Source organism: Coenobita brevimanus, chromosome 23, assembly GCF_032717465.1.
Source record: "Coenobita brevimanus isolate Jiangsu-jjx chromosome 23, ASM3271746v2, whole genome shotgun sequence".
Lineage (NCBI taxonomy): Eukaryota > Metazoa > Arthropoda > Malacostraca > Decapoda > Coenobitidae > Coenobita > Coenobita brevimanus.
Window position 1 is genome coordinate 45,439,807 of NC_136976.1, and position 14,901 is coordinate 45,454,707.

At 38.8% G+C, this 14,901-nt stretch overlaps 1 protein-coding gene across 1 annotated transcript in view; it reads left to right on the forward strand.

The window, feature by feature from the left end:
- The window catches only part of LOC145392688 (ankyrin repeat and SAM domain-containing protein 6-like), a 320,191-nt gene that overhangs the window by 133,184 nt on the left and 172,106 nt on the right, over positions 1-14,901 (forward strand). Inside the window, exon 6 of the mRNA XM_080266995.1 lies at positions 13,466-13,557. Coding sequence (XP_080123121.1) covers positions 13,466-13,557 — 92 coding nt within the window. The remainder of the gene's footprint in view (positions 1-13,465; positions 13,558-14,901) is intronic.

Consider the following 14,901-nt stretch of genomic DNA (forward strand, 5'->3'; position numbering starts at 1 on the left):
CTCCCTGATGCACCATATACACGAAATCAGCATTATTTTGCATTTTGCATCTAATATTACATTTCTTATGTACCCACTTATCACAAATACTGCACAAGATGGAGTTACCTCTCACACCCTTAAGGCAAACTGCACATACAGTAGCCACGCTCTGTTGCATTGGCAGTACCACTACCACCACCCCTTGAAAACATCACTTTTGTTTTATCCAAATTTACTCTCAGACCCTTTAGCCCCATTTTATCTCTTCATTTCCTAAATCTTTCCTCCACCTTCCTTTCATTCTCTGCAGTCAACACCAAGTAATCAGAATACATTTTCCATAGGAGTCCATTCCTGAAGTCATATGAGACAGCTTCAAACACCATGACAAACAATAAGGGGCTCAAAACTGATACCTGATGCTTGCCAACATTCATGGAAAACTCATCACTCACATCTCCATTCACTCCCACCTGGGTGTGAGCACCCATTTACATAGCCATAACCAGTCTATTCAGCCACTCCTCAATTGCAAGCTTTCTCACTGCTCACTTCACCACCTCCCTAGGGTCTTTGTTGTAGGCCTTCTCCAAACCAACAAAAACAAAGTATAGCTTCCTTTTCTTTCCTATATATTTTTCCTGAAGCTGTTGGACAATGTATATGGGATCAGTGGTCTCTTTTCCTGGCATAAACCCAAACTGTATCTCATCAGTTCATTCTTTCCTTAATCATACCTTCTAGTACCTTCTCCATTACATTCTTTATTTGATTCAACAAGTTTCATGCCTATATAATTTCCTCCCTTCAGGGAATCACCCTTCCCTTGTACACATTTATAATCACACTTCACCTAGTCACCTGGGACAACACACTTCATATATATAATTGTATTTATCAAATCAATAAACCCACTACTATATATCCTGAGGCCTTCAGTATTTCAGCAGTCAACACAGATGCACCCACAACCTGCTCCGACTGCATCCTGGCTATTGCCCAGCTCACAATAGCATCATCAATCAAAGGCCAAGGCCAAACACTGGTTCCACTGACTCCAAACCTTCCCTGTACTAGTCAGACTCCTCATTCAGCAACCAGTTATATTACTTTCTACAGTAGGAATCTAAAGTATCCTCACTGTCTGCCACTACCTTTCATAATTTTTTATGCACAGCATACCTATGGTATCCCCAGTTATCCCTTTTTATCTAATTTGCCACCTTAAAAACCATGTTCTTCATTTCAACACCATTTAGGTTATCCAGGAAGTCTTCAAGACTCAGATTTTGCCCTGCACATCTCCTTTCTAGCCCTACACTTGGCAGCCAAGTATTCCTCTTTGTTACCACCACTTTTCCATTCCTGACTTGTACACCCTCATCCCACTACCATGCTCAGTAACTCTCAAGAGATTGCTCTTGAGAGCTCTGTACTGTTCATTAACACCTCTGTCAACAGCTCGTTGTTCGGTCACTACTCTATCCACCTTGCTATAGAAGGCATCCCTTTCTGCTTGGTTTTTCATCTCCCATCTTTCCTTGTGGGTGCATAAGCCTTTTTCTTCAACACCCACTCCTTAAGCAAGATGTCACATCAGTAATTTGTTCACCACCTGCTACTTAAGAATCGTGTTACATAAGTAATTTGTGTTACTGCACACACTGTAAGTGTTGCCGCATCTCGGAACCCCCTGTTATTTAAGGTCATCAGGCCTGTTGTCTACTGTTGTTAAGGTGACCACCCATATTTTTGTTATTGTAGCTATAGCTTTAGTACAATGTCTGAAAAATATGACCTTTATTATGTCTCTAAGGGCCAAAAAATGTCCAGGTATGAGGGGGTACCGCCCATATGTAATTATTCCCATAAGATTATGTATTCCCAGTAGGCGAATTCCCAGTGCATGAGGTTGTAGACCGCCCAATCTCTCACGCATTGTGCGAGCGTACTGTACTTTGCTTTCTGCTCTCTCAGTCTTGCTCTTTACTTTAATGCTAAAGTCTTCTAGCATATTTGTTTATTCCCTGTTATTATAGCACAAGTTTTACTTAATTCTTGATTACATATGTTGACTATTTCCTTTGTCTGTTCAATTTGACATTCATTGCTCTCATGCTTCTCCACCAGACTTTTAGCTTTCTTTTGTGACTCTGAATATTTGTGTACCATTTTGTTTAACTTTTCCTTCAGTTGTTTAATTTCTGGCTTAGTTTATCTGTCCCATCCCTTTGTTTATTTTGTTCTACTGGCTCTTTATTTTTTCCCTCTAATGCTCTAACGTGTTGGTCAAGTTCATTCACTCGGGTAACAACATTAGGCAGATTTGCAGGTTTGTCTTTTTCATCCATGGTTGCAGGTGGTGGCAGTGCTGCTTACTTATTCCCTCCCATTTTTCATTCTGTCACTTTGTCAGCCCTCTTCTCTTCCTACTTCTCTCTTTCCTTCATGTCAGTTTTTATTCTGCTTTCCACTTCAAGTAGCTCCTACGCTGAGTGACAAGCCTAATGGTTTCTTATAACCCAGGAAACCATTTACAGTGCCAGGTGGTAACCGTATAACCAGATTGTGTGAAGTGGAGCCTGCTATGGTGTCTGTGTTAACTGGGTGGAGAGATGCAAATGCAACACTCATCCTGAAACCAAATCTCCACACTGTTCCCTGCACCTCACTGTGGTGAGGCACTGTCAGCCGCAAAGGAACACTGGTTAACTGCACAGAACAACCTTGCAGGGGTGATTGCTTGCCTGCAGTTGATGGGTCTGCTTGGCCAGACAAACAAGGGTTGATCAACAACAACAACATCATATCCTTCAACGTCTTTATCATTTGTAATTCCTCTACCTCTGCTTCCTCTAAGCCCTCTAGATGGGCTAGTGATCCCCACATATTGGAAATCCTGTATGTTTCACAATAGAACCATAAAGCATGAAGACAACTCGACCAGAAAGAGGTAAACAAAAGCCATGTTACCACTCATGCTCATTTCCATAAAAAATTTACATTTATCTCTCTGTCTGTCTATAGCCAGACACCATAATCCCATAAGGGGTGACCATTCAACTTTGCATTAGTTGTTTTATGGGGAGGGGCACTATCCCTCCATCAACCACCTTGTTGACACATAGGGAGCATGTATGGGTTGCTTACATGGTTACCACCCAGCGTTGTAAATGGTTTCCTGGCATACAGGAAACCACCAGGTTTTTTGCTCAATGTAAGCCACCTGAAAAGGAAAGAAGAGTGATAAAAACTGACAGGAAAGATGGGAGAAATGGAAGGAGAGAAGGACAGACAGAAAAAGAATGATAAAAGTGAAGGAAGAAGTAGGCAGAACTACATCAAGTGAGTAGATGATGGTCACCACCACCTACTACTGCCTAGCTGTTAAATTATCACTCCTTCTGCCAATCAATTTGCCAATCATTTAAAGGGAAATCTAACCCACTCAGTTCTTTTAGAACAGGAACATACATACATATTGGAAGATTGCCATTGACTGCGCCCTGTCCCTGCATGTGGGTGTGTGTGTGTGTGTGTGTGTGTGTTCTTACCTAATTGTATCTTTACAGGACTAAGTCAAGCTCGTACTGTACCATGTGTTAAACCAGTTTTATCATACATCTCCTTAAATTTATGAATTTTTTGGCACACACTGTTCCATTTGGTAGTGCATTCCACTGCTCAATTGCCCTATTTGGGAAACTAAATTTCCTTACATCTTTATCGCCTCTCTTTTTATGCAGTTTTTTGCAATGTACTCTTGCTGATGCTTCCCTATAGGTTATATATTCATTTATGTCTATTTTCTCGTTTCCTGATATGCATTTATATAACATATTCATGTCTCCTCTCTTCCTTCTCTCCTGTAGTGTTGGCAGATTCAGGTTTTCTAGTCTTTCTTCATGGCTTAGATCCCTTAAGCTTGGTACCCATCTTGTAGTGGCGCTTTGAACTTTTTCGATCTTATCTATGTGTTTCTTGAGATGAGGATTCCAGACTACTGATGCATACTCCAGGGTTGGTCTGATGTAAGATGTTTTTATCTTTCTTAGCATGTCTTCATTTATGAATGTGAATGCTATTCTCATATTTGCAAGCAGTGTATACTGTACATGATCCGTACCTTCTCACGTATGTGGTCAGCCGGAGGTAGTCTGTTATTGATTATCACAACTAACTCCTCTCTTTCAGATGTGTGTAGGGTTTTACTTCCTAACTTATAATCCCAATCTGGTCTTTTTCCACTTTTACCAAACTTAATTACATGACACTTGTCGACACTGAATTCCATTTGCCATGTATTGCTCCATTCATGAAGTTTATTTAATTCTTCTTGTAGCTCTTTACCAGAGTCTTTGATAGTAATTCTCCGTTGTATTTTTGCATTATCAGCAAGCATATTTGAATAGCTTTCATTTCCAGTGTTACCATCTATATCATTTATACACACTAAAAACAAGTGGTGCCAGCTCTGAGCCCTGTGGTACTCCACTAGTCACTTCCTCCATGATGAGTAATTTCCTCTTAGTTCTGTTCTCATTTCCATTTCCTGAGAAAATCTTGCATCCAACAGTATAATTTGCCCCAGATTTTTCCTTGATGGTACAGTTTCCATAAAAGCCTTTGGTACGATACTCTGTCAAATCTATCTATCTATCTATCTATTGCCAGACACCATAATCCCGTATGGGGTGGCCATTTGACTCTGAGTTATTTGTTTCACAGGGAGAGGCACTAACCCTCCACCAACCCACTTGACACGTAGGGAGCACATATGGTTGGTTATATGGTTACCACCCAGCGTTGTAAATGGTTTCTTGGCTTACAAGAAACCATTTGGCTTGTCACTCAATGTAAAGCCACCTGTAACGGAAAGAAAAGCAATAAGTAGTGAGAGAAAAGATGGGAGAAATAGGAAGAGAGGAGGGCAGGCACAGAAAAAGAATGATAAAGGCTAAGGAAGAAGTAGGCAGCACTACATCAAGTGAGTGGATGATGGTCGCCACCATCTACCATTAATGCTTTCTTGAAATCTAGATAAATACTTTCCACCCATCCTTCTCTTTTTTGTAATGGTTCTGCAACTCTGTCATAGTAACTCAGTAGATTAGTAACACATGATTTTCCCTTTCTGAAACCAAATTGCCTGTATGTTATCATATTGTGTTCTTCTAGATGGTTTACCAAGACTTTTCTTATCAGCTTTTCCAGTATCTTACAACACTGGTTAGTGATACTGGTTGGTAATTGAGTGGATTTTGTCTATTCCCTTTCTTGAATAAGGGAACAATATTTGCTTTCTTCCAAATATCAGGTGGTTTACCTTGACCCAAGGATTCCTTGAATATTAAGGATAATGGTCTACTTAACTCCTTTGTACATTCATGTAGCACCCAACATGAAATTTCGTCTGGACCATTTTCTTTTCCTTTGTCTAATTTACTTAACTCCTCTTGTATTTCTTTTTCTGATATTTGTATATCTGGTAATATGTCTGGGCATGCAAGTTCCATATCATTCCTCTCAAAATTATTTTCTAATGTAAAAACTGATTGGAAGTTCTTATTTAGTGCTTCACAAATATCTTTCTCTTGTGTATAGAGGATCCCTTCATCCATAATGGATTGTATTTTATCTTTTACTTTGGTTTTGCATCAGATGTAGCTGTAAAATAGCTTCGGTTGATCATTACTTCTGTTTATGATGTCCTCCTCAAACTGTTTTTGGGCTTCTCTCCTTATTTTTGTGCATTTGTTTCTTGCCTGATTATAGTTGTTATATGCCCTCTCACTATTGTGTCTTCTGTATCTGTTCCTTAACAAGTCTCTTTTTCCTTTTGATCTTTTACATTCTTTATTAAACTATTTCTTTATTTGTATTTCTGCTTCTTTGTGTCAAGGGATGTAATTTTGGACTCCTGTTTCATAAAGTTCACAGAATTTTCTATATATAACATTTAAAGCTTGTCCTTTAAGCTCTTTTTCTCAATCTATTTCTAAGAAGTATTTCTTTAGGTCATGATAGTTGCCCTTTTTTTAGTTAAGACTCTTTTTGTAACTTTCATTACTATTAACTATGTCATGTGCAATCCTGAAGTTGTAATTTAATACTGCATGGTCACTTTTGCCAAATGGAGGGTGATACGTAATATTGTCAGTATCATTTTCTTGCCTCGTAAATATAAGATCTAGTACTGATGGTACATCAAGTCCTCTTTTTCTGGTGCTTTCTTTTACATGTTGTTTTAGGATAAACTCCTGCACAAGGTCCAGGAGCTTTTGGTCCCAACAGCTTTCCTAGCTTTTTATATCTAGAGTATTCCAATTTATATTTGTATTGAAATCTCCAGTTAGTATAATTCTTTCAGATTTCTCCTCCATTCTATGCAGTAATGCTCTTAAACTTTGAACTGTTTTTTCTGCCAGGTCTTCATATTCTCCTTTTTCCCAAATGTTTGATCTCGGTGGCACGTATAAATTTGCCACAATTACTTTCCCTTCAGACATGCTAATCTCTACTGCGATCAGTTCTACCTGTGAGGACACATCTAGTCCTATTTCTTTGACTTGCAGATTTTTCTTTGTTAATATTATAATTCCTCCTCCTTTTTTTTAAGTTCCTATCAGTTCTCCATATATTGTAGTCCTCTAGGTTTAGGATATCTTTTGATATCCTTGGTGTTAATTTTGTTTCAGTTAGGCAAACAATATGTGGTTCCTTTTCTTTGATATAATCATTCATTTCTAGTAATTTAGATACCATTCCATCCACATTAGAGTACATCAACTTAATCATCTTGTTTACATACTTGTCATGACTTGGGTCTACTACCTTTCTCCATTTTATTCCCTCCTGTTTATGTACGACTCAAACCTGCAATCCAATTACTTTGTAAAAAAATGTGTTCTTCTCTTCCTCTGATCTTCCCTCATTCTTTGTTCTTGCCTCTTCCCTGTTCTCTTTTAGTAATCCACGTTCTTCTTGAGTTAGGCATCAATTTATCCATACATTTTTGAAGTCCTCTTTTTCCATAAGTTTGTTTGCATATTTCAGTATTTCCTCCACAGTGTTTACACTCTGGAAGGTTACTTTCAAGGGCCTTGATTTATTTCTTTCATATTTCCCTAGCCTTTTGTGTTTCTCTGTGTCTTTACTACAGATTTCCTCTGATACTTCCTTCAATATGCTCATTACATTTGCCATCTCCTTTTCGTCTCTCGAAATCTTGTTTTTTATTTCTTCCTCTTCTATACCAGTAATTACTATAGATTTGTTGATGTCTGCTGAATCTTTGACCAATTTTGGATTGTTTTGGATTATTTTCTTCACTTCCTTTTTAATGCTCTTTTTCATCGACTCTTGCTTCTAAGTCTTTCATTACTTTCACCCTTTCAGCATACGTGGTTTCCACATCATTTTTGTAGCTTTGCACCACTTCATTCGCCTGGGTTATCTTCCGCTCAGTATCACTGCTATGATCAATCAGAGTGCTTGCCTGCCTTATTGTCTCTGTATCATTTCTGGATTCTTCCATAATACTCTTATGGTTGACAACTGTGCTTGCCATTTCACTAGTCTTCCTTCTAAGTGTACCCACCTCAGCTGATAATTCATCTATTGTTGTGTGTTTCATGTTAATCTCCTGTACAATATTTTCATTTTCCTCCTTCTGCATGTGCAATTGCTTCTTAATTTCATTTGTTTCACTCTTAAATGCCTTCCCTAATCTGTACACTCGTTCTACCAGCTTATTATGCGTCTCAATTTCCACCAGTTCCTGGTAGAAATCATCATCCTGCTTTCTGCCCTTATCACTTTTCTTAACTCCTTCCAAAGTTGTTTTGCTAAAGGTTGTGGTCATCTTCTGGTACTAACAGAAAGCCTCTGCTTACAGTTTTGCATTCCTCTACATTGCAGACGAAACAGCAAACACTGAAACAGCTGATTTGCATGTTCAGCACTTCTAGCTACTTCGTTGTGTTGTGTTATTGGAACAACACTTTTGCTTAAACTTCCTCTTTTATATTAGAACACAATTTAGTTGGACCTAGTACAGAGCTTGACTTATATAAAGATACTTTTTAGGTATAGCCATTTGAGGGCCGAGATTGGCCCGGTATGGAGCGATGTGCAAGCACGTCCTCCCACTCTTGCATCTAGTGTGTGTGTGTGTGTGTGTATTTACCTATTTGTATTTACCTATTTGTAGTATACAGGAATTGAGCAATGCTCGTGTTGTCCTGTCTCCATATCCACATTTATCAAGTCTACCTTTACACACATGAATGTTTTTCTCATGCACCACCTCTTTGTCTAAGTCGTTCCAAATATTTAAGAATATACCTAATTGTGATATACACGGAATGTACTATGCTCGTGGGTTTCCGTCGCTGTTTCTCAATAAGTCGAATTTAACTTTAAACTCGTTTAAGTTTTTTGACTGGACGATCTCTTTGTCCAGGCTATTCCATAAGTCTATACTTCTGTAAGGAAAGCTATATTTCTTGATATCCTTCAAGCGGCTTGACTTTTTCAATTTCATTCCATGTCCTCTTGTTGCTCTCTTATCCCATACAAACAGATCTTCTTTGTCAATTTTATCTACTCCCACCATGGTCCTGAACACCGCAATCATGTCTCCCCTCTTTCTCCTTTCCTCTAACGAAGGCAAATCCAGTTTTTCCAGCCTCTCTCTGTATGACAGGTCTGTCAGACTGGGGACCATCTTGGTTGCTGTTCTTTGTATTCTCTCAATCTTGTTTATATCTTTCATTTTGTGTGGGCACCACACTACCGCTGCATATTCTAACCTGGGGCGGATCATGGCCACTATCAATTTTTTCATCATTTCCTCATCCATATAATGAAATGCTACTCTTATGTTAGTCAAGAGCTTATAAGTCTCTCCAACTATCTTGTTAATGTGCTTTTCTGGTGACAAACTATCTTGGACCAGCACTCCCAAATCTTTCTCTTCTCTCCTTTTTGTGATTAATTCATTACCCAAAAAATAATTCAGTGATGGTCTCCTGGTACTTTTACCCATTTCCAATATTTTACATTTCTTTACATTAAATTTCATTTCCCACGTCCGGCTCCAATTGTGTATCCTATCCAAATCCTCCTGCAGTATTTTACAATCCTCCTCAACCTCTATCTTCCTCAAGATCTTTACATCATCAGCAAACAGACTCGCATAACTGTTCACTCCATCTACCATATCATTTATGTAAATCAGGAACATTACTGGCGCCAACACTGAGCCTTGAGGGACTCCACATGTTACTTCCCTCCATCCAGACATCTTTTCCTTTATTACTGTCCTCATTTGTCTGTCTCTCAAAAAGTCTCTCATCCATTCCAGAAGTTTCCCCTTTAGTCCTCCTATATATTCTAGTTTCCACATTAGTCTCTTATGAGGTACCTTGTCAAAGGCCTTCTCTAAGTCTAAGTACACACAATCCACCCAACCATCTCTCTCCTGTACCACATCAATCGCTCTTGAGTAAAAGCTCAACAAGTTTGAAACACATGACCTTCCACTTCTGAATCCAAACTGACATTCAGCCAAAATATTCATCTCTTCCAGATATTTTATCCATCTGTCTTTCAGGATTCTCTCACACAATTTTGCGACCATGCTGGTTAGAGACACTGGTCTATAATTCAGGGGTTCTTCCCTGTTTCCTCCCTTGTAAATTGGTACCACATTTGCCCTCTTCCATTCTTTTGGCACTTTCCCCTCTTCCAGTGAGCATACAATTAAGCTGTGAATTTTATCCGCCAGTTGTTCTCTGCATTCCTTCAGTACCCAATTAGAAATTCCATCAGGTCCTGGGGCTTTCCTTACATCTTGAGTTTCCAGTAATTTATACACTTCCTGCACCTCCACTTTTATATCTTTCATCACCGGAACATTTCTAATCACTCCCTCCCCTTCCACAAGCTCCTTTTCTTTAGTGAAAACTGACTGGAAACGTTTGTTCATTATTTCTGCTTGCATTGCCGCATCCTTAAAGACCTCTCCATCTACTTTCAGCTTGGTGATTCCTTCCTTTTGTTTCAGTTTGCCATTAACAAATCTATAAAACAGTTTGGGTTCATCCTTGCATTTGTCAATTATACCTTTTTCAAAATTCCTTTCTTCTTCCCTACGTATTCTTGTGTATTCGTTTCTTGTTCTTTTATATTATTCCTTTATTTTGTCGTTACCTCTCTTTCTCCAATTGTTCCACGCCTTATCTCTCTCTTTTTTGGCTATCATACACCTTCTATTAAACCACTCCTTTTTCCTGTTTTCTTTCCCTCTTACTCTTGGTACAAATTTTTCCACTCCCAAATTATAGAGGTCTAGAAAGATATCCCACTTCCTCTGTATCTCTCTTGTTTCTCTGAATTTTCTCCAATCCGCATTTTCAAAAGTTTCTCAATCCTGTAAAATTTGCTTTGCCAAAGTTGTATCTTCCCTGTCTATGAAGCTCGTCTCTTGGCTCGACGTTCCCTATTAACATCTGGAACTCAATGACCACGTGATCACTTTTTCCCAAAGGACAGAGATATTCCAATGATTCTATTACATCGGGTTCTTTGGTGAACAGTAAATCTAACCTTGCCGGTGTGTCCTCACCTCGAAACCGTGTCTCTTCTTTGACCCACTGCGTCATCACATTATTCATTATTATATTTAATAACATAGTGCCCCACGAATCCTCGCCGCCTCCCGAGTACCATTCCTCCCAGTTCACCTCTTTACAATTAAAGTCACCCACCAAAATTATATTATTGCTTTTCTCAATTATTTTTTGCAAATAGCTAGTCATATCTGACAACATCTCATGGTATTCGTCATCCTTCCATGCTCTCGTCTTTGGGGGAACATACACTACCGCCATATCTCTCTTAACATTCCCTCCAGTTTCTAATTTCATATATATCACTTCAGCCCTGCCTTCTCCCATTTCCACAGTATCTACATTTATGTTGTTCTTCACTGCTATCATCACTCCTCCTCCCTTTTTTTCTTTTCTGTCTTTTCTCCACAGTTTGTATTTACCATCTCCCAAATGTACATCAATATCTTCTCTTAATTTGGTCTCTACAAAGCACATGACATCAGGTTCATGTTCTCTCAAGAAATCATTAATTTCGATCCTTGTCGATATGAAACCATCAACATTAGTATATATCACCTTCAAATTATTTTTGACATTATTAATACCCTCTTCTCTCCTACTCTCTGTCCATACCACTTCCTCAACTTCTGATCTTTCACAACCATCCCCCCTAGTTTCCTTCACTTCTATTTCCTTAAATACCATTTCCTTACTTTCATATCCAATACTCTCCAAAAAAAAGTATTACGTTCTTCCTCTGTCCTCTTATCATTTTTTTCCTTTACTTCTTCCTTTAATGATTTTAAAACTTCTCTTTCTTCTTCATTCAGATCTTTTCTTATTATAATATTTTCCATCCCCGCCTCTTTGCTTAATTTCCAGGTCACTTTAAGTATCTCATTTATTACACTTTCTGATGTAAACTTGACTCTCATTGGTCTTGTTTCCCCTTTCTTATAAGGCCCTATCCTCCTTACTTCCTCAATTTCTTTTACCCACTTGTCTCCTTCGGGGTCAATCTTGCCTAATATTCCTCTCACCATGTTCGTGTCTCTCTCGAGTCTTGCGAACCTAACCTTTTCTTCCTCTTCCCTGTTTCCAAATACTGCCACACATCTGTTCCTTTCTACAGTTTCTCTCACTATTTTCTCTTTTTTCTTCAGTATTTTCACTACATTTTCTTCCATTTCTTTCTTGTTCATTTCCCTTTCTTCCTGGATGATCTTTCTTAAGCTGATCACTTCTTTCTGTTCTTCTTCTACGTGTGCCCACTTTGCCTTATGTTCTTCTAATACATTACTCACCTTCTCCGTTTTATTAGTACTCTCTTCAAGTTTCCTCCTCAGTTCAACATTTTCCCTCTTCAAATTCCTAATCTCTTCATTGGCTGTTTTGTTGAACTGGATTAGACTCTGTATGGCGGTTTCCGTATTTCCTGACACATCCTTTATCACTAGATTCTCTACTTTTTTTGCGAGTTCACTAATCCTCATAATTAATGTTTTCACCAGGTCCATGACATTAGTATTAGCATCAAATCCTTGAAATTCCATTCCCTCATTGTTTACATTTTCGGCCATGTTTAATGTAAAGTACCTAAACAGCTGTTACCGAATAAGCCACAAACATTCATGTATACTATTACCAACAAATCTTTACATTTTTGGTAGTCTACTAACTTTCATTATTTTAAATTTAAAGAAAGACCCTAGGAGACAGGACAGACAAAATTCCTGAAACTACTCAAGGTTAGGAGCGATGCCTGGGACGTCCGCTCTCTCCGGCTGTTCGCGTGTGTGTGTGTGTGTGTGTGTGTGTGTGTGTGTGTGTGTGTGTGCATGTGAGAGAGAGAGAGATTGAACAATGGATGGTGGTTTTAGCCCTCTGTGAACATTATTTGGTGGGTCATGAATCAAAAGTTTGAGAACTACTGGCCTGACTGATGCCTGTTCACTGAAGTTATTTTTCTCTTTTGAGCAAATTATAGTATTTGATACCACTGGGATAGCTTGGCAAGGATACAAAGGTCTTGTAATTCTTTAATTTTGGAGGCTGTGGAAAGTTACTTTTGGTAATTTTGATTAAGGTCACCAGAATAGATTACTGTACTGTCAACTGCAGTTATTACTAATCAACACTTAGTATTTTTTGTCAGTACAGTTAGACCACCATATTCATATGGGGTGCATTACAAACTTGCCCGCGAATGAGGATAATCTGTGAATAATTGGGCCCTTTCCAGGGCAGCCTGTGCAGTTATAATATAATTATTTGATCTCCCAAAAATCCATTTTTAGGGCCCCAAAGCATCATCAGATGTTAAAATGTACTTATTTAAAGTGTAAGTGTGTTTTGAGATTCATTTATTAATCCACAAGTAACCAGATCCACAAATAGCAAACCTGCAGATATGAAGAACTGATTGTATGCCTTTTATGTATTCAGTGTTGGTTTGTGGGCCTTTATCAGTTGTTTGGATCATGGGGTGGGAGTGCCTTCAGGTCATGGAAAATTTTATAACAGTATGAGAAGTTTCCTCCTCTCCCCCAACCCCCCTTTTTTTTTCTGGCATCTAGGAATAGATAGATAGATAGATAGAATGAAAAGGTGTCATGGTAGTGAAGAGGTTAATGGCCCTTTTTTCCAATCTTCTTATTATGCAAGGTCTCTTGTAAGCTGAATAGAATCATGTAGCAGTAGCTTGAAAATATTGAAAAGATGCCATCATACAGAGAAAGGTAATGGTGACTGTTTCTAATCCCTTCACTACAAGTGGTCTTTTCTTAGCAATCTAGATTATTTGACATTTGCAAGCATGAAACAAGAAAAGTCTTTTTTACTCATAAGGTTGCTGGTACTCCTTACAGGTGGCTCAGACACTGCTGCAGTATGGAGCCCACATAGATGCACAGGATTATAGAAATGGTTGGACCCCCCTCATGCAAGCAATATATCACAGGTAAGGAAGGGGCAGTCCAGGAGAGTAGTCATCACCAAACAGCATCATGCTGCATATTTAAGAAACTCCTCTACTGGAGATGGTCATGGTATAGTGTTTTATGTGTGTGTGTGTGTGTGTGTGTGTGTGTGTGTGTGTGTGTGTGTGTGAAAGGTACACCAGGTGCTAAAAAACAGTTAATTATTGCTGAACAAATGATGAAAACTCTTTGGGAGATGAATTGTTTTTGCAGTGTGAGGCTCATCTGTACATGTAGCCATTGGACCACAGGAACCCACTTCAGCCAGGCACTTTCAAATATGTTTTGTTGAGACAGTGTTGAAGGATTGTGTTGTCATAGTGTGGTTCATGAGGTGAGTAGATGTGTTGGGGTGGGGTTGGGCTGCATTGTAGTGAAGGATTATAAGGATTGTTTATGTTATATTTTCTGTTGGCAGTAATTTAGGGATGGTTGGTGACCGCATCATAGTCTGGCTTGGTTCACTCACATCTGTATCAGTAGGGTAGTTTCTGGGGGATACATATCTAATGGTTGTTCATGAAAGATGCTGTTTGATTGGATGTTTTAAATGGCTATGATGGCTATATGTTTGTGTTAATGAAGTACAGTGTAAACTAGATAGAGAAGGATGTCATCGGGGGATTCTTTGTATTATTGGGAAATTGTTCATTTTTTGTTTCATTATGATGGGGATGATGCAGCATAGAATTACATGGATGTGATGTGAAGTACTGGAATATGCAGAATTAAACTTCTGATAGTGTGAGATTTGTTTAGATAGCCAGCATTCGCTGTGACACTCGTGAAAGGGAAATACCAGTTGCAGAGCAGGATCCTCTTTATTTAACATTTTTCCTCAAAGTCTTCTCTTGGCATGACAGACAGTAGGCAGCAAGAGCACTCAATACAGTGAGGTGAAAGTTTAAACTAACAGCTTAACTCTAATCGTCGTCTGACGTATATAGCCGTCACGATTTTGGGTGCGGAGCAACACTGATTGACAAGTATAGCCGCAAGTGTCTTCGCGCCACCCTTTGAACTTTAACTTATCCTTACTGAAGACGTGGGGATACTTTCATTTGAAAGAGAAAGAGTTGTTGAGTCTTATGTATCTTTAATTTTTTCTCTAGCGTTATAGTTTGCCAGATATTAGAGTTTGAAGTAAGGGTATTTTTTTCCGTCAAAGATATCCCCTGTAGTGTGGAGCGTGCAACATCGGAAAACCCCCAGTGTGTAGGGGTTAAAGAATGTAAACAAACAGCTAGGCTGGCATACCAGTTGGCAAATTTTTTCAGTATTTCACCTAACAGAGGATAGGGAAGGTTTGGAGCCAGCAGATCTAG